This window comes from Panthera leo, chromosome C2 (genome assembly GCF_018350215.1).
Source record: "Panthera leo isolate Ple1 chromosome C2, P.leo_Ple1_pat1.1, whole genome shotgun sequence".
Lineage (NCBI taxonomy): Eukaryota > Metazoa > Chordata > Mammalia > Carnivora > Felidae > Panthera > Panthera leo.
Window position 1 is genome coordinate 121902786 of NC_056687.1, and position 25615 is coordinate 121928400.

Below are 25615 nucleotides of genomic sequence, written 5' to 3' on the forward strand. Positions count from 1 at the left end.
TCTCTAGAAGGTAGGGGAGGACCAAGGGGTTTCAACAAGGAGGGGCATGGTTTGATTTGTACAGTCCATGCACCAGAGAGAAATATCGAGTGTGGACTTAGCATGTATTAGTAAACCCTCACACACTCACATGGGGCCCGTGAGGAATGTTTACTGCGAAGGTGGAGTGATGATGAGCAGGGGCTCGGGAGTCTGCTGCTTTGACTCCCAGGTCTGCCACTTCCCTGCTGGGAGGCCTCGGAGGATGACCTCTCCTCTCAGCTTCTTTCTCCAGCTTAAAAATGGGAGACAAGAAGGATGATCTCAGGGCCACAGGATTGCTATGAGACAGAAACAAGGCTTTGCTTGCAAAGCACAGCACAGTGCCCAGGACCCTGAGGCGCTCAGTGAACACTGACTCCTCCTCACGTCGAACACGTCTCCTGCTGCCTTCCCCATCCTCTCTCGGCCTAACGTCTCTGTACGCCCACTGTTGTGGCGACTGAGTCCATGCAGGCCTTGACCTGACAGCATCTTATGCTCTTGTTTTCTGCCTCAAGGCTTCTCGGACGCCAGGGTGCCCAGGTGAACCCTCTGCACTCCTGCGCGTCCGACCCAGCAACAGGGGGCAGACAGCCAAGGATGGGAGCAAGGGGTCAACGTCCCTCTGGTCTTCCTCCGGGTGAATGGTTCAGCTGCGTCTCAGGTTTGTCAGGAGGTCGCGTGGGCTGGAGCCACCGGTGACCGTGGCAGCTCGGCCCACAGCCCCACTGCAGCTTTCCCTCTTCCCTTTGTCACCTTCCCTGTCCTTCGCTCCTGTCTTCAGGACAACGTTCCCTCATAAACACCTACACTTAAGGGTTTTTTGGGGTTTTTTTTCCCCCTCAGACTGCTCTCAGAACGCAGGCTAAAACAACCCATGAGAAGATGATCCTACTTTCTTAGAAATGCTGCCTTAGAAAAAAGTGGGAAGAGAAATGGAGGGAGCTGGAATCACGAATGTAACAGAGATCATTCCCTGGACTAACGTTGACTCAGCTGTATGGCAGTTTTCAGGCTTTGCTTATTCACTTGTAGGAGGGTAGTGGAGTAAGGGGGCGGAGGAAGCGGAGCGCCAAGGGAGCTGGAAGAGGTCTGTTGTCTGGGAAAACCCACTCTCCAGTCCTGAATCTGCCACTTCCTACTGACTGTGGGATCCTGGGCAGAGGCCTACCTCTGGGCCCCGGTCTCCTTACCTGTAAAATGGAGATAATAAATGCTTACACAGCCCATGAGACATAATGGCTCTGCCAGTGTCCAGCCCCTGGTATGTGTTCAATAAATGGAAAGTCTTGGTAGAACAGCTCTGTGTAATCAGCTTTGGGCTGTTCAAGATCAAGTTTCTCCTATTGCTTCTTGTGCACTTACTGAACTGCCACACTAAGCCCCTCAAAGGCAGAGATAGAAGAAATTTGTCATCAATAGATATACTATCCCTTTCAAGCAACTGACCCCAGTTTTACTGCCCAGACTAGCAGAGGCCCTGGGCTTTGCTTACCTTCTGTTGCAGGTCTGTTCCCAGGAGCAGACTCTAAGAGGGATGCACGTGGGAAGTTTACTCGTGAATGTTCTTGGGGCCAATGCTGCGGAGGAAGGGGAGGCAGGAGATGAGGCAGAAGTGGACTGTGATGCAGTCATGAGGCCTCCGCTGATGCCATGGGGAGTGCTGAAACAGGGATGGCCCCTCAGCATTGTCCCCAGGGTTTTCAATCCCTGCCTTGCCTACTCATTGGATGTGGCTGTCCCAGGAAGGAGACACTGCCAGCTGCTGGGGAAGAGTCGTGGTCTTCCCAATATCCACTCCCCGTTCTTCCTTATTAAGAGGCACCTGGGGGCGCATGGGTGTCTCACTTGGTTAAGTGTCCGACTCCATCTCAGGTCACGATCTCATGGTCCATGAGTTCCAGCCCCACGTCAGACTCTGTGCTGACAGCTTGGAGCTTGGAGCCTGTTTCAGTTTCTGTGTCTCCCTCTCTCTGTGCCCCTCCCCCACTCACGCTCTGTTTCTCTCAAAAAAATAAACATTTAAAAAATACTAAAAAAAAAAAAAAAAAAAGAGACAGCAATGTGCCCAACAAAAATATTCATTCTCCTAGATTCCTTTGCAGTGGAGGTGGGCCAATGGATCCTGTTCCAGCCGGTAAGATGTAAATAGCAGTCTGGGTTTCTGACTCTCGGGCCACTGGGGAAAATGAAAGGCTTTATTTGCTTAACCATTGTATTCAGGTTTCTGTGGCACCCAAAGTCCTAAATGGTTTTGAGAGGCACTGTCGTATCTTGTTTAAGAACATGGTCCTTTGAGTTAAATGGGCAAGAGCTTTGAGTCCTACCTCTGCTGCATACTGTGTGAAACCTCAAATGGGTCACGCCATCACACTTACCTGTTTCTATAAAGTGGGAATGATGGTACTACCTGACACATGTCTCATGTAACCCTGGGGTAACCAACCTGTCGCAGTTTGCCTGGAACGTGCTCAATTTTAGCAATGAAAAGTCCCTCATCCTGGGGAACTCCTTAGTCCCAGGCAAACCAGGACAGCTGGTCTCCCTATTCAAACACGCCCCCCAAACTACCCTATCTCCTTTACAGATGGAAGACTGGGCCCTCCCTGAAGGCTAAACATTATGTTTGATGCCATCCCTTAATGGCTGAGTATAACATTACTGCAAAGATTAGTTTTATATTATGTGGTTTTTTTCATAAGAAAAGCAGCAACCACAGATGGTCAGAGGCACAGCTGGAATATTTTCCTGATCATTTAAATTTTTAACAGTTGTAACCCCACTATGTTTTAGTACTCATTGATATTCACCAGCAAATACGGTATCTTGCAGGGCTATTGGGAGGGTGAAATTAGTCTAGGAAAAGACTTTTCCATGATGTGTTACACAGTACGAGCGCTATGAAGTTGACCGGTGTCACACACACTTGGGTTGGACACTAGGCTTGGCTCTTCTTTTGGAAAAGTGACTTCACCCCCGTACCCCCCTCCAGCCTGCTTCCTCATTTGTGTTAGTGGTAATAGGAACTTCTTGAGAGCATTTAGATTGATAAAGAAATGCTTGTGGGGCATTTCTCAAGGAAAGTGTGACCCCAAAATGGTGCCTTTACTGCTCCCAGGTATCCAGAAGCCAGGCCTCAGGCCGCCCCCTGCTGAAGGGCCCTGCAGCTCTGGGAAGAGCCAAGTGGACCCTCCAGTGATACCTGCTCCTCACATCAAGGCCAGTCTCAGCTGGCAAGTGGGTTTCAGAGGCCCAGGACAGCCTGACCAGACACTCTGAATTCGGCTGGTTCCTCTCAAGCACAAGTATTATTATTCATGAGATGGCTACAGAGCAGGTACCAACATTTAGTTCAGTGGCCTTGAGCAATGGGAGTTAATTGGGGCCCAGGCCAGAACTCTGGCCACTATTGAAGCCAGTACTTCAATGTAAAAACCCTAGCTGTTTTCTGCTCTGTACTTGGGGCTGTGTTTAAACACACCCGGGTACACCCACACTAGCTTGGGCTGCTAAATCTGTTCAGAAGGCTTCCTGAAGACTCACAGAAATGGAAGCATGCATCCCTGCCTCTCGTGTATCAGTTTTTAGGGGTCCTAGGCAAAGGAATTACTCACCTCTTTCAAAAGCCTAATTCTGCTATAGCCTCGAAGATCCTCAAATAGGGTTAATAGCAGTATTAAGTTCTCCAATTGTTTATCAGTGAAATTTGAGAAACACTTTAGCCATGTTAATATCTGCAGCTGTACTGAAAAAGGGTTAACTGCTCAATTGGGCTACAAAATTAACGTGTACAATCACCGGCTTCTGCTTGTTCTGTGTACCTCAAAAGCCTGTGGTCTCATTTTAGTACCTTGGTTTTAAGTTTCAGTTTCATTCATTTAATATTTTAAAAATATGTCTTTAGGGGAGCCTGGGCGGCTCAGTTGGTTAAGCGTCTGACTTCGGCTCAGGTCATGATCTTGCAGTCTGCGGGTTTGGGCCCTGCGTCAGGCTCTGTGCTGACAGCTCAGAGCCTGGAGCCTGCTTCGGATTCTGTGTCTCCCTCTCTCTCTGCCTCTTCGCAGCTCGTGCTCTGTCTCTCTCTGTCTCAAAAATAAATAATCATGAAAAAAAATTTTTAAAAAGTCTCATCTATATCATTAAATATTATGCAAATATTAGCTAGCTACCTACCTATCATCTATCTCAATGTGGAAATACCTCCAAGACATACTGTTAAGGGAAGTAAGTTAATAAGAAATATATTTTAAGGGAAGCAAATCACAGAACAATATATACAAAGTGATCTTATTTAAAAATTACATATATTTGTACATCTGCATGGAAAATTTCTGGAAGAGTATCTGTCAAACAGCTCACAGTGTTCTCTCTGGAGGTGAGAAAAGAGAACTTCACTTGAAGCCGCTTTCAGTATAATTTGATTGTTTTCCAGTGAGCATGTATTAATTTTAATCATAGAAACAAGAAAGCTGAATTTGCACCACACCTGCCATGAACTAAGCCATTAAGACCACTGCCCAGAAACCAAGAACTAAATGCATTAATCTCGGCTCAGTGTTCAGTGTTTGTTTATGGAGAGAGATGTCTCAGTACTTGATGCTGAGGAAGGTATATTAATGATGTACATACCTGATGTCTTGGGAGGCAAAAACCTCTTACCTATGCTTTTAATGTTGACTTTTATCCAAAATATTTACCTTTATCAAGAGACGTTTCCAACTGATTTTTAAAACATCTTCTGATTCACTTTTGGTTTTAAATCTTCAAGCTGTGTTTAGCAGTCCTAATTCAAATATACCGTGAGTGGAAGCAAAAACCAACCGATTAGGTCTAAGTACTCAAGAGACCGCACGATTTTCAGCAATGAAAGGAGCTGTGTAAATGGATTTCAAACCAGTCCAAGGCCACTAGCTGTGCATGTCCTCTGGGCCCCATGCGCAGCCTGCAGCTGGGCCACGGGTCCTGGCCTCTTTTCTCTTTTCTCGCATGTACTGGAGAGTTTTCTAATTTGCAACATTTTTACTTATACCAACAACAACAAAAGGATACATTTCTAAAATACCGGAACTTACTTGAAAAGACCCATAGGTACAAACCATGACTTGTATGTACGAGTATTCTTCAAAAATTTATTTATAGAAATGGACGTAGGTATCCAAAGGCAACATTAGACAAAAACAAAAAGTTTGGAATGCCAACGACACAGGAAAGTCTCACCTGCACTTTACATTTCTTCACAAGGAACTAGCACCATTTTAGTTCAGAAACCACAGATTTCATTATAATTGCTTCTAATATATAAAATACCTTATAAAGCTTATTTAACTATCTAGTAACAAAGTTCTTCCAAAAACTTATTTAAAAATCAGTTAGAATTTACCATTTGAAATTGACGAAAATGGTTTAAAAACTGATCTAATTCTAGGGCTGCTCAAAGGGAATGGGCCATAATTAGTTTTACTGGAAGAAAGGGCCTGAATTCAGCTTCTGGCTTTCCTTCTAACCACCAAGCAGGTACAGTAAATTGAATATCACATAGGAATAAGAGCACATCTAAAACTGGCCTTAGAAAATATTTTCCCAGACTATAAAAATACTAAATGGAATACAAAAATCTCAGCATATACAGCAAAGAGACTACAGCAGACAAATATTTAAAACACACTTAAAACTATCATCTACCACGATCATCATGAACATCAAGTATTATTCTAACAATTTTTCTATGATTCATTCGGATTTGATATTTACTTCCCCTCAAGTTTTATTGTAACACCAGATATAGACCAAATTCGGTGTGTCTAGTGGAGGTTACTGGAGGCACCACTGAATAATTCTCTGCGTTCAATTGCTTCTTAAAGCGCGGAAAGTGCAAACTGTATAGAGGAGCCAGTTTTCTGAGGTCAGGGGTCAGCACACTGCAGCCCATGAACACAGCCACACTCGTCTGGCTATGTGCTGTCTGTGGGTGCTTTCATGTTCCAAGAGCAGAGCTGAACAGTGAGGACTGTATGTGGCCTTTGGGTCCTCAAAGTCTGAAATCTTTACTATCTGGCCCTGTACCGAAAAAATTTGCCGACCCCTATTTCAGATAAATCACTTCAGGAAATGTTTTCTTGAAGTTAGGACAAGGTAAAATTGTCCCAGGTGAAGAAAATGCGGGCTGAGGTTTGCTGGTTCCATCATATAGTACCATGGCGGATCAAAATAATATACATGTGGATCGCCAACTTTGAGTATTGAATTATTATTCTGGTGTTGTAAGCAAAGTCTGGCTCTGATGAAAGTACCTTCCCTTTCTCTGTGAACTGGCCATTACGTACCAAGTAACTAACTCGTGTACCCAATTATAGCGACGTACTTACTGTTCAACCCAACCATCTACGTGGCTCTAAAACACAATTTCTAGCCTTTATAAATCAATAATCTTAAACCCTTGGCAACAGACAGAACTAGAAGCAGACCCTTCCCATCCCTCTCTATTGGCATAGATTCTATGAGCACTGTGCTGCTCACCTTTTAGAATCCTTCCCTGTGACATGCATCATAATAATTAGTACTAGTACTACTCCCCAGGCCCACAAACATGTCCCTTTTGACAAAGCGGACTAGGTTTTCTAGGGGGCACATGGGCTTGGAAGAATGCTTGTGGTGGTCCTGGCAAAAAGAGGTGTGGAACGTGACATCAACACCATTATAAAGAATCCGGACAGAATGCTCACTGGGCTTTTCTCTGTCTTGCCAGAGCTCAAAGATCAACCTGGCTGCAAACCTTGGGAATCTGGCTTCCATAAGGCCCAAGGCACTGAGAACTGGTGACAGGGTGACATCGTGAGCAGAGTAGAGGGTGAAGACCTCTTCTTTCCTGCCCTCCACGGCACGCTGCATCCGGGTGACGGTCTGATTGAGGATGGGGTGGGCGCCCAGGAGTGCATAGCCCAGATACAGTTTCTTCTCCCGCCTCTCTCTCTCGTCCTCTATCTGATGTGTCTTGATCACCTTGAAGTGCTCCATGTCAATACAGCCATTTCTGGTGCACGGGAAGCTGACGTTGTGGCAGAAGTGGCAGAGCATGGAGTCTATGGGGTTGGCCGCTCGAAGCTGTTTGGTGGGGACATCCACGATCCTGGCCATGTCCTCGTAGGTCCTCTCCAGCTGGCTGTTTTTCAAACGTAAGAGGTATTGGCGACGCTGTTCCTTTTCCAGATACTGGTTTCTCAGGGGACAATAGCAGTTTCCGGAGCAGAAGAGAGCACTTGGCTGGTGCCTAAAATGAATCTTCTTCCAGTCAAAATCGGGGAGAAAACCATAAAGCAAGGCCAGCCCACTCTGGAGCGTCCGGCTTTTCCCAGTGGTCTCCAAGTAAAGTTGGTCTGTGGACCAGTTATTCGGCAGGAGTTTGTGTTTCTTTAGATAGATGTCCCTCAGCAGCTGGCCATTCTGCAAATGCTGCACGACTCCTGAAACAAAGGGACACGAGCTGCCCTCACTACTAGCTCAGCAGAAGGAGTAGCAAAGGGAAGTCAAGTCTGTGGCCAACTCTACAATGCTTTAAATCAGTGCCTGAGAATATAACCAAAACCATCCCCCAGCGTGTGGAAGCTCCATCAGCTCGTGAAGGGAGCCCCTTGGGGTTATCATCCATGAAGGGATGGGCAGAGCTGGGGAGCACCAATCCCTCCCTTCTTGCCCAGCCCCTTCCCTGGGAAGGGGCATCGTGACTGGTGGGCCTCAGAAGGCAGGAAATGCCCTGCTGGTAGACGTCAAGGCTGTAATTGGCATGGGCCTAAGGAGAGCTTTCTCCAACCTGCCCAAGGACACAGCATTCTTTAGTATGCAGTGAGGGCCCATGGGAATCACTCAGGTAAAGAGAAAAAGTTGCTTGCTGGCTCCCTAGTCCCCTCACTGCCGGGGAGTTCTCTCCCTCATTCTCCCTACTCTCCCAAGCGAAGGCTCTCTGCTAACCTTCTAGCAGCATTCCGTCTAATCCTGCCGCAGGGTTACCAGCTCATCAAGGATATTTTGTCTGCACAGATATGGAATGATTGCTCAGATACCGGATAGAATACTTGAAAAAAAGCAAAGTGCAGAACAGTACATTTATTATAGCCCTTTTAAATAAAAATGAGGGAAAAGTAAGAATGTATATTTGTAGTTTTGCATAAACTACAGAATGTGTCTGTGTTTTGCATAAAGAACCTTTGGAAGGACATGCAAGAAACTAATACCAATGGTTACCTGGGGATGACAGGGGCACAGAAATGGGATAAATGGAACATAGGAACAAAAATTTTAAATTTACCTGTTAACTAAAAGTTTAACAAGTTTTATTTTTGAACCACCACAGTATGGTAACACATTATCTTGAAAAAAAAAAAAAAGAAAAGCCTTATCTTCAAACAGAAAACAATCTGCAAGCTCACCCTCCAAGCAGTAGGATGTAGGGGTGATGGAATCTCAGCAACAGATATGAATTCTCAGAGAGGGTAAGCCACATGCAGGCCCCATGACCAGTTCATGACCAATGTCACTTATTCAGATGCCCAAATGATATGAAAACCTGAGACAACTCAAGGCTGAGGTGCGTGAGACAGAGGGAACTGCTTTGGCCCGGGAAGGGGAACAGCTCAGGAAAGTATCATGAAGGGTGTCTGGGTCCCGTTCTGAAGGAAGAATATCGAGGGAATTCCTTCAGAGATCGGCGCTGACACAGGTCTTAGGCATTTATTTCCAAAATGATTTGCATAAAGAGGCAAACCATGAGTGACAAAGATTAAGAATCTGTGTCTGGCCCCAATTCACCTCTGGGTCTACCTATGCCTAGGCTACATACATCAAGGCTGAGTGCTTCCCACATGCCAGATCTTTCTCCTTTCATCCTCACAAAAACCTGATAAAGAAGGCATATTATCATCATACCCAATTTCCTTATTTTACAGCTGAAGAAACCGAGCTGTTAAGTGGCAGAGTTGGAACTCAAGACCCCCAATATCCCCGCAGGCCCAACCTCACCCTCCTAGTCCCTGCTCACAGTGCCTTCTCCCTGCATTTTCATGAAGAAATACTATGTTCTAGCCATTTAGGGTCTCTTATCCTCTCCCAACATTTATCTCTTCATGGCTTTGTTCATGCCCTTCCCCTTGCTCTGCCTAGAGAAATCCTCATCCAGTCTCTACCTCCAATACTGCCTTCTCTGTAGTCTTCCTTCCTCCTCCTCCAGGTCAGATCAAGAATTCCTTCCTGGGACACCTGGATGGCTCAGTTGGTTGAGCGTCTGACACTCGGTTTCGGTTCAGGTCATGATCTCACGGCTCGTGAGTTTGAGCCCCGCATCCGGCTCTGTGCTAACAGTACAGAGCCTGCTTGGGATTCTCTCTCTCCCTCTCTTTCTGCTCTCTCTTTCAAAATAAATAAGCTTAAAAAAAATTCCTTCCTGTTCCAATTTGTCACTGGATCTCCAGGGCTTGAGCTGTAATCACTGAGCCTAGCGTAGGCTGGCACCGTGCTAGGCATTTTACACACGCTAATCTCGCTCACCGCCTCACCGGCCCTGTCGGGCGGACGTCAACGGTCCCGTTTCACAGGCCTGTGCACTCTACAGCCCTGGGTCTACTCTGTAGGACCGTGCAGCTTGCAGCAGCATGGTGAGCTGCCTTCTTGCGCGCTGTCCCATGGCAGCTGCAGGTTCCTTTAGGACAAGCTGGGGAGCATCTACTCATCCAGCCACTCCTCTCTCCTACACTCAGCAGCTGCCAAAGCGTCTTGAATAGAGTAGGCACTAATGATCAATCTTATATAGTTACTGTGGGGGTGCCAAAAGTGCGTTATAAATGGTTATTCTAACATCCATATATTTTTAACGAAATTTAAAATAGAAGATAAAAGTGAGCATTAAAAAAGAGAATAAGGGAACAGGAACAAACAGTACTGAGAAAATGATTTCTAGAGTAATGTTGATTTAGAAAACGATGTAGATAATAGACCAATTGAGAAGAGAGGTCAGAATGAACAATTGTCTCTAAGTGTGTAAGGGCCACCTCCCCCAACCTCTTTTCAGGGAACAGCCCCTGGATCTAGTGGCTGGGCCCCCACTGCTCAAAGCCTAGTCACCCTGACCTCCTAGCCAGCTGATGGCCACTGACCCTGAAGGACCCCATCAGACACACACTCTTCGCTCTCTCTCTCTCTCTCAAGAATTTGGACTTGGGGCACTCAGTAGTCGGGTGAACATCTGACTCTTGATTTTGGGTCAGGTCATGATCCCAGGGTTGTGGGAATGAGCCCTGTGTCTGGCTCCATGCTGAGTATGGAACCTGCTAGAGATTCTCTTTCTCTCCCCTCTACCCCTCTCCCCTGCTCGTGCTTTCTCTCTAAAATTAAAAAAAAAAAAGAGGACACCCATGAGGGAAAAAAAGAATTTGGACTTGCAGTTCATCTCTGGGTGCGGCTAAGACTGTCACTCTGTGGACAGAGCAAAACCACAGAAGCTGGGACAGACAGCTTTTTTTATTCCTGGTTCCAGTCTCTGGAGGCCTGGTCATATTCTTGCCCTTAAATCTAAGTCTGTGAATCACCCTGAATCCTTACAATAAATGTACCTCTTTATTTTTTATTTTTTAATTTTTTTTTTAACATTTTTATTTATTTTTGAGACAGGGAGAGACAGAGCATGAACAGGGGAGGGTCAGAGAGAGTGAGACACAGAATCTGAAACAGGCTCCAGGCTCTGAGCCGTCAGCACAGAGCCCGACGCGGGGCTTGAACTCACGGACCGCGAGATCATGACCTGAGCCGAAGTCGGCCGCTTAACGGACTGAGCCACCCAGGCGCCCCTAAATGTACCTCTTTAGCTTGAGTTGGTTTCTGTTGCTTGCAACCAGAGAGTGTGACCAGTGGTTCTCAGCAAGCATGGCTCTGGTCTCAGGGAGCGTTTGAGGGTTGAGTTGTCACAATAATGTGGGGAAGAACATTCTTGATACTTAGTGGGTGGGGGCCACGGAGCTAGACAGTCTCCACAAGGAACTGTTCTCTGTCCCACATAACTTTTGTGTACCACAAAATATTCCCGCACATGAAAGACCTGTTAAAATACTTTAGCCTACAACCTGTTTCTTTGTGTCATAAATATAAAACCATTTTTACATACCATTAACATCCACTGATTTTTTCCAGATATGCAATATAAATTAAGGGGCGTCTGATCTTACTTTGATCAGAACTTGCCAAAAAAATCATGTCCCAAAACATGGTTTTAGAGTCCCTGGTGTAATATCCCTCAGTCAGACTGCATTTACAACTGTCACAGTTGTCACAGTTGTCCGCATAAATAACCGACTGTGTCATTCTATTTGCTAGTGTGGGTGTGCTCAAGCTTTTATATTGAGACATAAAATTATATAACAAATTCATTTCCTTTTGTTTCTTCTTTATATTATAGTTAGGGTATCTGATATAATTGCCCTTCTTTAAAATAGGTCATATTATATTTGAATTTCACTTCGGGATGGTTAAAGGAGCACCACAAAATACCTGTTAACAAAAAGGGGTGCTTGGTCTGATAGGATGAGAACTCCTGTTTTAAACTACTACAGGCCTGGGGTGCCTGGGATTCTCTCTCTCCCTCTCTCTCTGCCCCTCCCACACCTGAGCACACACTCTCTCTCAAATAAATAAACTTTAAAAAATATGTGACAAATCCACAGGGCATAGGACAGAGACCTTCCTTCCATCAAAGCTGAGGTCCTACAGTACTGGTGGGACAAGGCAACAACATGGCCGGAAGGTTCTCCCAATTCTTCCAAAAAGACTGTGACCATGCAAAAGGTCCTTTGAGATCCCAGACTGAAGTAGGAAGAAACCAGAACCTATTGGGGGATTCCCAGTTCCTTCTCTTCTCAACAGAGGTGACCCCACAGTTAACTCACCAACCTAACATGACAATGAACTGGCTGTGTAGTGGTATGAACAGGGCTACAGAGAGAAAGATGGGCTTCTGTGAGGAACACTCTCAGCCAGACAAACTCCGTGCCCACTGGGGATCTGCCATATGTGTTTGTTCCTGAGATCTCTCCCATCCAAACTTAATCAGGTTATTTTCTTTGAAGTATCGAAGGACATGGGATTGGTTACAGAAATTATGGCCCAGCAAGAGTGGGATAATAGGCAGACATCAGAAATGATGCTGTTAAAAAATAATATAGAAACAGGGAGATGAATCATAAGAGACTCTTGAATACAGAGAACAAACTGAGGGTTGCCGGAGGGGTTTTGGGTCGGGGGATGGGCTAAATGGGCAAGGGGCATTAAGGAGGATACTTGCTGGAATGAGCACTGGGTGTTATAAGTAGGTGATGAATCACTAAATTCTATTCCTGAAATCATTATTACACCATATGTTAACTAACGTGGATTTAAATTTAAAAAAAAAAAAAAAGAAATGATGTTGTTGACAAATATTTGACAGGGAAAGACTATCACAATGTACTGTTAAACGAAAAGGTGAGTTACAAAACACTGTGTTTAGTAAGCTACCACTGTGTGTGCATAAGCATGCACATAAACGAAAGAAAACAGGATACTAATTTCTTCAGTGGACGAGGGTTATGGGTACTTTACGTTTTTCTTCCTTTTGCTTGCTGTCTTTCCTAACTTCTCTTCCATTGACTATACTGCTTTTGCAATATAAAAAGGGTTACTTTTAATTTTTACAAATCGTGTGTGTAGAGACGTTGGTGGACTCAGAGCTGCTTGAGGTACTAGCCCTTATTCACTCCCGTGAGCCTAGAGCCTAGCCCAGGCGCATCTGCTCCGATGTACGCCAAATGGAGGAGCACACAGGAGAAGGAATGAGCAAATGGCCGCTGTGCATACCTGTCTGCGTGAGCTCGCCCATCTCACACAGTGCGTGATTGGGGTAAAGCGGCAGGGAGTGCAGGGGGCTTTCGAAAGAGGCTCCGGATCCTTTTGACATGTGACTAACGAAAGCTTCCAGTTTAGGGTGATACGGTTTCCTAAAGAGACAACACAGAGAATTAGTGGTCACCGTGCTCCAAAACGGTCCACAAGGGTTTCAACCCCAGTCAGCAAAATCTCAGGTGTGGCATGCCCTGCTCACCCACTGTCATAGGTACTGGCTTAATCACTTCTAAATTCCAGTACCATTATTATGTGACCACTGACGTTCCACAAGGCCAGCCTGAGCCCCTAACCTCTGCTGAAGCAGCCATCATTCCCAGCACTATGGGTGTCACCTTTGCCCTCCACCACCCAGATCCCCAACCTGCGCCCCTCCCGTTTCCCTCCCCAGGCGGCTACGGAATCCCACCGGGTAGTCACGTCCAGGCTGGGAACCCTTCTTGACTTCTCCCTCCCCTGCTCCCACACATGCCATCTGCCACCCAATCCTGCAGACGTGTCCTCCTGGGGCTTCTCTACCCCCCCCTTCTCCTGCATCCCTGCAGCCACGACCTGCAGCTTTTGTCTGTATGGCACGGGCTCCTCTTTGGTCTACTTTAGCCTAATCTTGCTCGTCTAATCTTGCCTTTTTCACAGCCGGGGATCGACCTAAAGGCAAGGCCGACTGTCCCTGCTCTTGTTCACTGCCATCTTCCCATGGAAGCGGTGTGTGGCCCATCTGCCTGTTCCAACCCTACCTCACTTGAAGTTCAGGGCTCCCCACCCTCTCCATTCTAATGCTGGGCTCTGGTCACACGCAACCAACTGCCTCCTGTACCCCCAACATATCTTGTTTTTTCATGCTTCCAACACTTTCCACATGCTGCCCCTTCCTCCTAGCAAACCTACCTCAACCCGCCCCTCAGTAATCCTTAACTGACCTCGGGGAAAATCTCCTTTCAAGAAAATTAACTGATTAAGGTAACCAAGATCGCCATAGTTCTCTACAGTTCACATTGCATTTTGCACATACAGTATTTCATTTCATGGGAGGGTGGTTATGAAGAGCTAAAAAACATCTTTTTTTGGTAATATCTGACATCATTTATATTTTTGCCATGAAGTACATGGGTAAATCAAGATTTATCTTTTTAACGGCTGATATACAATTTCCCTGAATAATGAAATGACCTGTGAATGTATATCCATTCTCCAGCTGAACAGAAGTGAACAGATAAGACTAGTTCCCAGCTAAGCTAAAGCAGCATGAAAAGGAAGCAAGGATAAATTGTCCCGATGGCAGACCTCTCTTGTCTGAAAGCCCAGTTAACTTTGACAATGCTTTTAAAGTAACTACTAAAATGCTTCTATTATCTTTCAAAAACATAACGCTAAAAAAAAGTCCATCTTTAAAAAAATGTTTTAAAATTAGAGAATGCTGGGGCGCCTGGGTGGCTCAGTCTGTAAGGCTTCCGACTCTTGGGTTTTGGCTTAGGCCATGATGTCATGGTCCTAAGATGGAGCCCCCAGTTGGGCTCTGTACTGGGTCTGGAGCCTGCTTGCGATTCTCTCTCTCCCTCTCTCTGCCCCTCTTCCGTGTGTGTGTGTGTGTGTGTGTGTGTGTGTGTGTGTGTGTGTGTGTTCTCTCTAAACAAACAAACAAACAAACAAACTTTAAAATTAGAGAATGCTAATCCTAATAGTCTAATTATCCTGGATTGCTGCAGGGCATTGTGTCTTTTCATAAACACAGAGGGTATGTTGTTCCTCCTGAGGCTAAAACAGATAAACATTTGCAAACTGGGGAATAAGGTTTCCAGACTGACAATGAGGCTGCCAATATGAATCCACACAAACAAAGGCTAGCCATCAACAGGAGTCAAATGTTCTGTTCCAGGTCATTATTATGGGCTGGTGATTTTTGACGATCTGAGAAGGCTTTGCTGCCAATTTCAGGAATGAAATTTCACTACGGGCAGTGTTTGCAGAGCTGGTACAAGTTTTCAGGGCATCTGACTACTTAATGGCATGTTAATATATAACTATACATATGAAAACTTGTTTTGGGTCTGGAAAGACAGGTGATTCATGGAAGAAAAACTTCATATACAGAAGAGATGGCAGATGGCTGGATCTTTTTAACAGGAAGAGGACCAGGTAACCTGAGTCCCAGGCCTGTCCTGGATCTGAATGACCAGGTCCTATCTGCCAAGGCCATGGCTCCACCCCTGCAGCCAAGAGGGTACCTAGTACGTGGCAGATACTCCAAAACACATGTGAATGAATTCAACTGGGAAGTGCCCCAACCTTAGATGCTTTATGAAAAGAATAAGCCTCCCATAATCTGTAGCAATGAATATGGCAAGTTCCTACAGTGGTTTATTAAAATATTCAGATTTCAATGGAAGTACTATGAGTGAAACTGCTAACTGTGCTAATTGTGATTCTCTTTGAGCAAACTATAGGTAGGCTCCTCTGAATCGTCTTCCCAACTAGGCCTCAACCTTTGGACTTCCATGTTCTTTTTGGACTTATGTCCCTCTTTGCATCACTCAGTTTTAGAAAACATCCTGCTAAGTCAATTTAGCCAGAGTCTCCTGCTCCTGATACCTGATCAAATTCCTCATCTCCCAGGTGATATCTGCTCACCCTGGTCTGCCTTCAGCAATCTCCTCACCCCTGAGGGTTTTCTTTAGTCATTTTCCATCCACTGACCCCCACCCTGATCCTTTGCTGTAAGTTTCCACTGCCCATGTTGTATTTGGATTTGAGCCCAGTTCTTCTTCTTCTTCTTTTTTTTTTTAATCTTTTTTAATGTTTACTTAGTTTTGAGAGAGACAGAGACAGAGTGCGAACAGGGGAGGGGCAGAGAGAGGGAGACACAGAATCTGAAACAGGCTCCAGGCTCTGAGCTGTCAGCCCAGAGCCCGACGCGGGGCTCGAACTCACAAGCCATGAGATCGTGACCTGAGCCGAAGTCGGATGCTTAACCAACTGAGCCACCCAGGTGCCCCAGCGCCCAGTTCTATGTTAAGGTCTCTGCTCTCCTACTGCATTAGTTCCTGGATAAAATCTGTTTTTACTACTACTACTGTCTGGTTCTGCTTTTTCTTTTAACAGTTGTACACTAAAATCTGTTCTCCTCTTCTTGGGAACTTGGTTAGATCCCATGTCTGAGGCCCTGGTGGTTAGGTAGAGCCACATGGTATTCTTCACCAATGGAATGGAAGGATGTATCCCACTTTTGGGTTTAGGTTTTCAGATCATGGGGTGCCCCTTCACACTCTTTTCCTTCCCACGGGCCACTATTTAGACATGGCAGCAGTCCTAGTTCAATCATGTAGACATCCCTAGGGCACGATGGGGGCAATGACCTGGAAGGAACCTGGGGCCCTAAATGACCAAGTGGAGTCCCATCCTATGACCCGGTTCACTCATCTCAGACCTTCACAGAAGGAAAAGATAAACCTCTTTGTTATTTGAGGGAATGCATTCTTCAGTCTCTTTGTTACAAAAGGCTAGCCTTACTCTGACTAACATAGAAATGATGATATTTGTGACGATGAATTTTTCTTCGGGAAAAACTCATGTCATTGTAGCCTCATTGGAAATCAGCTTTCATATTGAAAACTGGAAGAATTAAAAGAGTTACTATCTTAAGGCTTCAAACTGTTCACGTCCAGAATAGTTGTTTACATTTTTATATGCATTATTCACTTCTCTCTATGCCACAAAGCTCGAGACAGAACCCTGAGGCTAATCTACACACCCATGGGAAAATTTATTGTGCTTTAGCTATAATCTGAGCAATTTCTTAGTCCTGCACAGAACAGTAAGACAAACAGAGAACAGGTTTAATACCAGTGATACTGTTATCAGAAAACAATTCAAGAACGTTTACGTGGCTAGAAACTGGAGTGAGTTCATACTACAGATTTTTACAATTTATGCAAAGGAATTTATATTATTAATGAAATGAAATTCTACAAGGATAAACTCAATATACTTTTCTCAGTCTGCCTTTCTGGAACTTTGTGCATTAACTGACGTGATTACTCACCCCTCACCCTTTCCTAAAACTCTCTCCTTTCTTAGCTCTCCTAACATCACTACTGTGTTTGCAGTCACCACCTCCTCCTGGGATCCTCCTTTCTCTCTGTGCTATGTTACAGGTTGGCGTTTCCCAGGACTGTTTTTGGCTTTCCCTCACTCCATAGGCTCTGTGATACCAGTCAAGCTCACGGCTTCAGCTGCCATCAACATGTGAACTCTCAAATGAACCTCTACCTTCCAGCAAGACAATGCCCCTGAGTCCACACCTACACACCTTCTAGAAATGATCACTTGGATGCCTGATGACAGCTCAAACTTAGCACTGAGACCTGTCCTCATAACTTACCTCCCACTCCTCCTCCTTCTGCATTTTCTATTCCAGAGAGGGGCACCACCACGAGCCAGACACCCCATCAGAAATCTGGGCACCATCCTCTCTCTGTCTCACCCCCATCCAACCTGTCACTAAGTCCTACCGACCCCACCTGGTGCCCTTCTCTCAGATCCAAGACTTCTCTCCAACTCTGCTGCCACTCCCTGAGTTTCAGCCTCTATCATTTATTCATTCAACAAATACTTAATCGTGCTCCTCCCATGTGCCAGGCACTGTCTTGGGCACTTGGGATATAGCGGCATTGAACACTGCCCTCAGGGAGCTTAGGAGCCTGGAGAAACAGAAGACATACAATGAACACTAGAAAGAGAGAGAGTGTGTGTGTTTACGCGTGCGTGCATGTATGCATGCATGCACATTAGAAGGTAACGGATGCTATGAAGCACTGATGCGTTGAGCAGGGAAAAAGGGGACCCAGGAGACTTGGGTGGAAGAAGTGCATTGTAATTGTAAGTGAAGTCTTCTGAGTGGTCTTACTGAGAAGGTGACATTTAAGCAAAGGCTTGTGGGAGGTGAGGGAACTGGCCAGCCATAAAGCCACCAGGGAACAGCTATCTGCAGAGAGGACACAGTCAGTGGGAAGGAGAGCTAGGGACAGTGTGGCTGAGGCTGAGTGAGGGTGAGGAGAGCCACAGCGGAGGGCAAAGCAGGGCAAGGGGATGAGGAAGAGCACAAGAGGCCTTGTAGGTCATTTTAAGGACTCCGGCTCGGACTCTGCGGGAAATCTTTCTTTTGGATCGCTGTCCCCACAGGAACGTAAACATCACTGCCGGCGTCTAATCCATCCTCCACATCATGGCGGTCAGAGATCTTCATAATTTCATCCCTCCATTTCCCAGCTCCCTCACTGCCTTCGTGCCTGGTGTCCACAATCCTTAGCTGGGCATTCAAAGTGTCAGATAACCTAGTCCTTCGCTACCTCTCCACTCCAGCCTGTGGGCTGAGCTGTCCACCTCCCCCCACCTTTGCACAGGTTTCACCACCCCAGGTATCATTTATCATCATCTGCCACCTGACTTGTTCCTGCACACCCTTGAGGTCCCTTTCTCTTGGTGGCCTTCCCTGACCTGGCATCCCACCTCTCCCTCTGCCGCAAGCTGGGTCAGGCTGCCCTCTTGTGGTTCGTGCCCCTAAATATGGTTCCAAAACTACTTCTGCTTCTACGTTTTCCTCTTTGTCTCTAATACCTTTGCCGTTGCTGTCACCATTCATGCTGGCCACCATTCCCCGAGGGCTCACCATGTGCTAGGCATCAGATCTGTCTCTCAGAGGGGAGTGGGCCCCCTGGGGCAGGAGCAGCCTCTCTTCCATGAATCTTTAGAAGCCCGCTCTCCCATTAGTCTTCCAGTCCAGCCACATAACTGGTCTTACTGTTCTCCTACATGTGCAGCCCCTCCAGCCTCAGGCTCTTTGCACTTGCTGTTCTGTCTTTCTGGAACACCATTCCCCCAGATCTGCACAGGGCTGGCTCCTTCATCTTATTTAGGTGCCTGCCCACATGTCACCTCCTGTTACATGACATGGTACCTGACACATAATACATGTTTTCAAATAAAATGTAATGGGGCACCTGGGTGGCTCCATCGGTTAAGCATCTGACCCTTGGTTTCAGCTCAGGTCACGATCTCACGGTTTTGGGGATCGAGTCCCAGGTCGGGCTCTGCACTGACAGCATGCAGCCTGCTTGGGATTCTCTCTCCCTCTCTTTCTCTGCTCCTCCCCTGCGTGCACTCTCTCTGTCTCTCAAAATAAATAAATACAATTTAAAAAAATAATAAAATAACGTGTTGAATACTGGTTGAATTGAATATTCTTTTTTTCCTTGAATATAGAAAACAGTATCTGATTCATATTCTTCAGTGCAGAAAAAAAGCATTTAATACACATGGCACATGTATGGCTAACAACCTTATTGCTGGCTAAATCTTGTCCTATGAGGGTTACAACAGCACCTTTGTCATGAGGCACAGGGCATTCGTGAAGAGGCAGCTTCCACTACAAAGACTCGGGAGAGCCATGGAATGTGTCACCGTGAAGGGAAACACGGGGCTGCTCCCTTGCACCGACATTGGCACTGATTACTCAGCTCACTGCAAGCCTGCCTGCTGGCCCCGATAAACCCTGTCACTAGACTGAAGTAGCAGACACAGTCCAGGATCCACCACCTTTAAGATGCCATAAAAATTAATGATTCTTGAAGCTGAACTAGCACCTGGGAAGGCACAGGCACAACTGGTGACCCAGACCCCACAGTCTCAGGGGATTCAGAGGCTCAAAGTGGGTCTCTGTCACTGGGAGTCCTGCTCACTCTTACTCTAAGTGGGTATTTATAATTTTTTTAAATATTGTATTTATTTTTTGAGAGAGAGAGAGAGAGAGAGAGAGAGAGAAGGAAAGAGTGTGAACGGGGGAGGGGCAGAGAGAGAGGAGGACAGACGATCCAAAGTGGACCCTGTGCTGATAGGCTGATAGCAGCCAGCCTGATGCGAGGCTCGAACTCACAAACCGTGAGATCATGACCTGAGCCAGTCGGATGCTCAACTGACAGAGCCACCCAGGTTCCCCAAGTGGGTATTTATAATGACAAGTCAACTTCATGTTTTTAAAAGTAGAATTAATGAAATGACATTATTTAATTAAACATGCATACTCCACCCTCTTTCCACAAAAGACTTAAAGCAGCTCTTAAAGATACAGAATGTTCAATAAAAGTAGGCCAAAAGATCAAGGCCAGAGAAAATGAGGGCAGAAGCAGCCAGGGCAGCTGGTCCCCAGAATAGCGTCTCTCAAATGGGAGCTCCAGAAATGGCCTGTCAGAGGGCCCTGTCCTGGCTATGACAGAATGAGGGACCTTGGGACCTGCCCTGGCCTCATGACCATGACCACTCAGAGTGGGAAAGAGGCCGGGCCCCAGAAGGCCTGCAGGCTGCTGCAGTAAATGAAACATCATCGTTTGTAAACCTCTCAGTATGACCAGCTCAGTGCTTAGTCCGTCCCCTTAGTCAGACTTCATGAGGATGGACTATTCAAGGGATGGACTATTGTCCCCATGTGCCAGGACAGAATACTGAGGCTCACAGAGGTGAAGTGATTTTCCCTACAACCAAAAGGTCACAAAGTCCTCAGAGGATTCCAGGGCAGAGGCTGAAATCAATTGAGGCACTTGATTAGCAATTATGACTTGTGATTCTCACCAAGGTCCTGAATTCACTCAGCAACCAACCTAGTCCACCTACTTTATGCCAGGCTCAGACTGGGCACCAATGATACAGGAAGGAGCAAGACCCAATGCCCTTAAGGAGCCAGTGATGTGGGAAGGGCACAGATAATCATGCCGGAAGACAGGCTGCGAAGCATGTAGGTGCAAAGGGGAGGCCCTGCCCACTGCCAGGGGGCTATGCCCAATGGGTACCTTCTCCAGGAACACCGAGGGTAGCCTCCAGAGCCTTGAGGTACTCAGGGACCCTGCAGCACTAGCTGACTGGTTTGGGGACAGACTCCTGGTCTGAGCCAAGCCACTGAAATTCTCACATCTGGGAATGTGAAGCCCAGACAGAAAAAGAGGAGCAGAAGCCGGGAGTCACCAGGGTAGAAGCGTGGAACTGTCCACAAACTCCCTGAGGCTGCCCTGAGGTTGCCCAACTCAGAGGTCTTTTCCTGTCCATTCCTGGGCAGTTCAAAGGGCAGATATCCAAAGTCTGTGCCAGTGGAGAAAAGCCCCTTCTCTGAGCTGTCCTCCCTGCACCTCACCCAATTCCTCCAGCCAATCCCCCAATCCAGAAACCAAAGGGTTAACACCCGGCACAGCAAGTGGCCTCTACCTTTGCCCTCGTCCTAAGGCCAGTTTAGGTCTGGTCATTAAATATTTTGCTTTGAGACCCTTCCTATACATCCCTCTTCTCAGTTTAAGTGAGGCAGTGGCAGTGCCCAATACAACCAGAAACTCGTCCTCACACACCAGGAGAGGTTTCACAGAGGAGGCAGCTTCTCAGGGGAGCTCCTGAGGAGCTGTAGGAGTGGGTCACACAGGGACGGGGCAAGCAAGCTAAACAGCAGGTACACAGGCTTGCAGGGGTGGGGGGCCGCCAAAAGGTGGGTAGAGCAGTACAGAAGACCCCAGGGGAAGGGTTGGCACAGAAGGCTAGAGACTGGGGGAAGAAAGCCAGTGACTGCATGGCCTTCTGACAGGGGCCAGCCTCAACCCTGGGGCTCTACCAACTCACGGGACACTGGGACCTGCACCCATGCTTGCTAAATACACAACAGATGACACAAGCGCCCAGGCTGTGAGCTTTGTGACCTCCAGCAGGAAAGGAGAAAGTGCATGGAAGCCTATAGTCATATGGTATTTCATGATGTGTTTACATCGAATGGTTCACTCCCTCTTCCCCATGATCTTGGACAGTGAGAAGCCTGGAGGCGCAAATAGTTAACCTGAAACCCCTGGCTCCACACCGCCATCCACTAGAAAGAACAGGCCTGGCTGCAGACAAGCAACCCATGGTTCTGCCAGAGCAGCCCTGCCCGAGGCAGGCTGGCACCCAGAAGCATTCCATCCAAATAACGTCTTCCCCACTGGGCACTGCCCTCCATCTCCTCTGCTCGTTCAGTAAATCTCAAGCCATGTGGTGTGCCCCCAGACACATTTGCAGAGGCCTGGCTCGTCATTTCATTAAAAAAAATTTTTTTTAATGTTTTATTTATTTTTGAGAGAGAGAGAGAGAGAGAGAGGAAGCAGGGAAAGGGAGGGGGGGGGGGGACAGAAGACCCGAAGCAGGATCCGTGCTGACAGCAGTAAGCCTGATGTGGGGTTCGAACTCATGAGCCATGAGATTACGACCTGAGCTGAAGTCGGACACGCAACTGACTGAGCTGCCCAGGTGCCTCTCGTCATTTCATTTTAGAGCTCTGCCATTTTCTTTTTTTTAACATTTAAACATTTTTTTTTAAATGTTTTATTTACTTTTGAGAGACAGAGAGACCGAGCATGAGTGGGGGAGGGCAGGGAAACAGAGAGAGGGAGACACAGAATCCAAAGCAGGCTCCAGGCTCTGAGCTGTCAGCACAGAGCCCGATGCGGGGCTCGAACTCAGGATCTGTGAGATTGTGACCTGAGCCGAAGTCAGATGCTTAACTGACTGAGCCACCCAGGCACTCCTAGAGCTGTGCTATTTTTATACTCAAAATTTCCACTCTCTGTTGAATTATTTTTTACCCTAAGGGTTCTCAATCAAGAACGTGCTGTCTCTATTCCCACAAACAATTAAATGGTTGAAGTATATCTTACATTTATATGGCTCTGCAGCTGGTAATGCACATTCCCCTCTGTTATTTCACTTCATTCCTCACCCAGACCCTGCACGGTCAGCACGGTCATTCTCATTGCAGAGACGGGAGGGGGAGGCTCAGAGACTAAGGGACTTACCTGCTGCCCCCAAAGAGAATAGCTGAGCCTGAGGACATCCAGCCCAGTGTTCACTGCACTGTGTCCCAGTTTTTCCTCAAACTGAAGAGCACAGGTGAGGAGAGCAGACCTCACACAGGCCTGGACCCAAATCTCAACTTATCTGCTGTGTGTGGCCTTACACAGGTGTCCTTGCTTCTCTGGGCCTCCTCCTTCGCAACTCTGAAATGGCAATTAACACTCAGGATTGTTCTAAAGATCAGGCTCCTGGCGAATGGTCTGTGCTCAGCGAGTGTAGGTTACTCCTGGCCTGTGTCATTCTCCAGTCAGCACTGTGACTGAGACGGAGGGAACAGATTCTTGAAAATGACTTTTAGAAAAAGTGCAATTTACCTGTTAGCCAGCAGAGTGCAGTCAATTTCTGGTCGCTTCGTTTTGGGAATGACATACAGCGGGTACCTGTCCCCGTGTCGAATGAACACATGCACGGAGACCAGCTTAAAATGATGCGGGGCGTGACCTGTGGGAGAGGAGCATGTGTCCTGGTTAATGCGCAGGAAGTGTGGATCCTTTCCACTCTGCAGAAGTGGGGAGGGATGACCATGGTAAGAGGGTGCCATGCTGGGGGGTGGGGGTGGCTCACAAGGCAGGCGGAGGAACATGACAGGGCTGGTTATACATGTCTCAGGCCTCTAGAAGTAACGGGGAGCCTCTGGGGGTGTGGCTGGGGGCTGGAGACCAGTGAAATGGGGGCATGTCGATTCGTGGGGCCTCCCTCACATCCACAGACTAGGGGGAGGCCCACAGAAGTACTGGAAACGATGACTTCTGCTTTAAACCTCCACGAAACAAATCAGGTCACTGATTTGTTGAGAAAAATATTCAACATCATTCTTTGAAACACTTTCAAAAAAGCAAAACTCAACACAGAAATCATAGTTTCCTGCACGTTTACTACAATGCACCAACAGAGCATCCAGCATCCTGTGGATTTCCTAAGCCCTGAGAGAGCTTACTGGAAAAGAGGGGAGCTGGGGGGGTGATGCCCTAGAGCCCGCCAAGCCCACCTTTCCATCTCTGGTGTCTCACCGAAAACCATGATGGCAAACATTTGCAGAGGGCTTATCCTGAGCCACGTGCTGTTCAAAACAGTTACTTCAGGCCTCGGGCAGCCCTGTGAGTAGGTACTGCTGGTTACCCCCATTCAGCAGAGGAGGAAGCTAACTTGGGAACTCATTCAAGGGCACGACCTAGTGGCAACCGCAGGATTTGAGTCCAGGCCGTCTGGCTCCGTACCGTGGCGCTATGCTGCTTGAAGAACTAATTCCCAGAGGGGTGCTGGGTACCAAGTTAGGCGGCACAGGCAGACCTACCTTCCATGCTGCGCTCAGCCACACTGGGGATGTTGCAGTACAAAAGAGCTTCGTAAACGGGGTCCATCACGGGAGGCTCGGTCACTGGGTCAGGCATGATTCTCTTTCGACTCTTGCTACTCACTCCATTCTTAGCTGTGGAGACCGGGGTCAGGTGGACTGCAAGGAAGGCAAGGCAGGTCATGGCACGTGCAGTCACAGGAGGGACCAGGCCGGCTAGAGGGGCCCAGGGTGTGGCTAGATTTTCACTGAGCGACTATGCTCTCCCACAGCATTAGGGTGGACTTTAGTCCAGCAAGAAGTCAGCTTCTCATCAGGAAATGTGCCCTGCCTCTTTCTTAATGCCATTATCTTTTTCTGACCAATAATTACCTGTGCAACCACGGGTGGGCCACCCCAGAGAAAGGCGCCTCACTCACGGTGGTAAAGGAAGAACATGCAAACCGAATGCTTCATTCCTAACACCCTTTGAATTCTAGGAAATACCAGGGAGGAAAACCATCACCTATGGAGTGCCTACGAAGTGTGAGATGTGTTGTCTGACAGATCTCATTTGATATCACCTGCTTTGCACTTCGAGGTTCCCAAGAGCCTGATCCAGACATCACTCATTAATCCTCACAAGTCCACTTTATAGAGAAGAGAGCCTAGAGCCCAGGGGGAGACTGAGGCAGCTGCCTAAGGCATATGTGGTGGATGGAACCGCATCTCAAGCTCACTCCTCTGCCTCCAGGCCAGGTTCTCCCTACCAATCTTCTGTAGGTCATACATGGGTCCTGCAGTCTGTCCAGCTAGCATCCCCCTTTCTGTTGATGAACTGCTCCTTCCTCTCCTGGTTGTGGCTGAACTGTCAATCACAGTGTCTCTGACCCTTGGCTGGGGTGGACATGTGACTGAGTCAACGAGGACAGTGATGGGGCAATTCGTCTCCTTTTCCTTGGCAGAGATGCTGTGCAAACACTAGAAAAGGGTCTCTTTTGTATGATGATCTCTAAGAATGGAAACCTGGGCCTGCCCAACCACCTATCCATCCTCAGACAGCCTCTGCTTGCTGTAGAAGCTAATGATACTAAGTACAGACAAGCAGACCAACAAATGCAGAGACTGAGAGAGAGACAGAGAGAGAGGAGAGGGAGGAAGGGAGGGAGACCTGAGGATATCCATCCTTTGAGACCCTGGATGATGTGGATGAAGGCAGAACCTCTCTTAGAGGTCCCAGTTATATATACATCTTACATAACCCTTCTTGCTTAAGCTATTTTGAGTTGGGTTTTCGACACTTTCAATCAAATGAGTCCTGATTAACAGACTTTTATGAATTACTTATAAGCGGATTAAGTCCATCTTCTGGGACAATGGTCTCCAACCTTTCCGTGTATGGGGAACCTCTCTGCAGCATCACAGATTTTCTGGAACTCTCTATACAATGATAGTGGCATTTTTAGCATCCACCCACTGAGAAAATGCACAGAAATA

The 25615-nt window shown here is 47.0% G+C and overlaps 1 protein-coding gene across 7 annotated transcripts in view; it reads right to left on the minus strand.

Moving 5' to 3' along the window:
- Positions 1 to 6418: 6418 nt before the first annotated feature.
- The window catches only part of PXYLP1 (2-phosphoxylose phosphatase 1), a 71044-nt gene continuing 51847 nt past the window's right edge, over positions 6419 to 25615 (minus strand). For all 7 annotated transcript variants that reach the window (XM_042955840.1, XM_042955842.1, XM_042955841.1 and 4 more), the window contains 4 exons: positions 24140 to 24298; positions 23160 to 23286; positions 12892 to 13031; positions 6419 to 7481 (listed from right to left, as the gene is read on the minus strand). In XM_042955840.1, coding sequence (XP_042811774.1) covers positions 6541 to 7481; positions 12892 to 13031; positions 23160 to 23286; positions 24140 to 24298 — 1367 coding nt within the window. In that variant the 3' untranslated portion in view covers positions 6419 to 6540. The remainder of the gene's footprint in view (positions 7482 to 12891; positions 13032 to 23159; positions 23287 to 24139; positions 24299 to 25615) is intronic.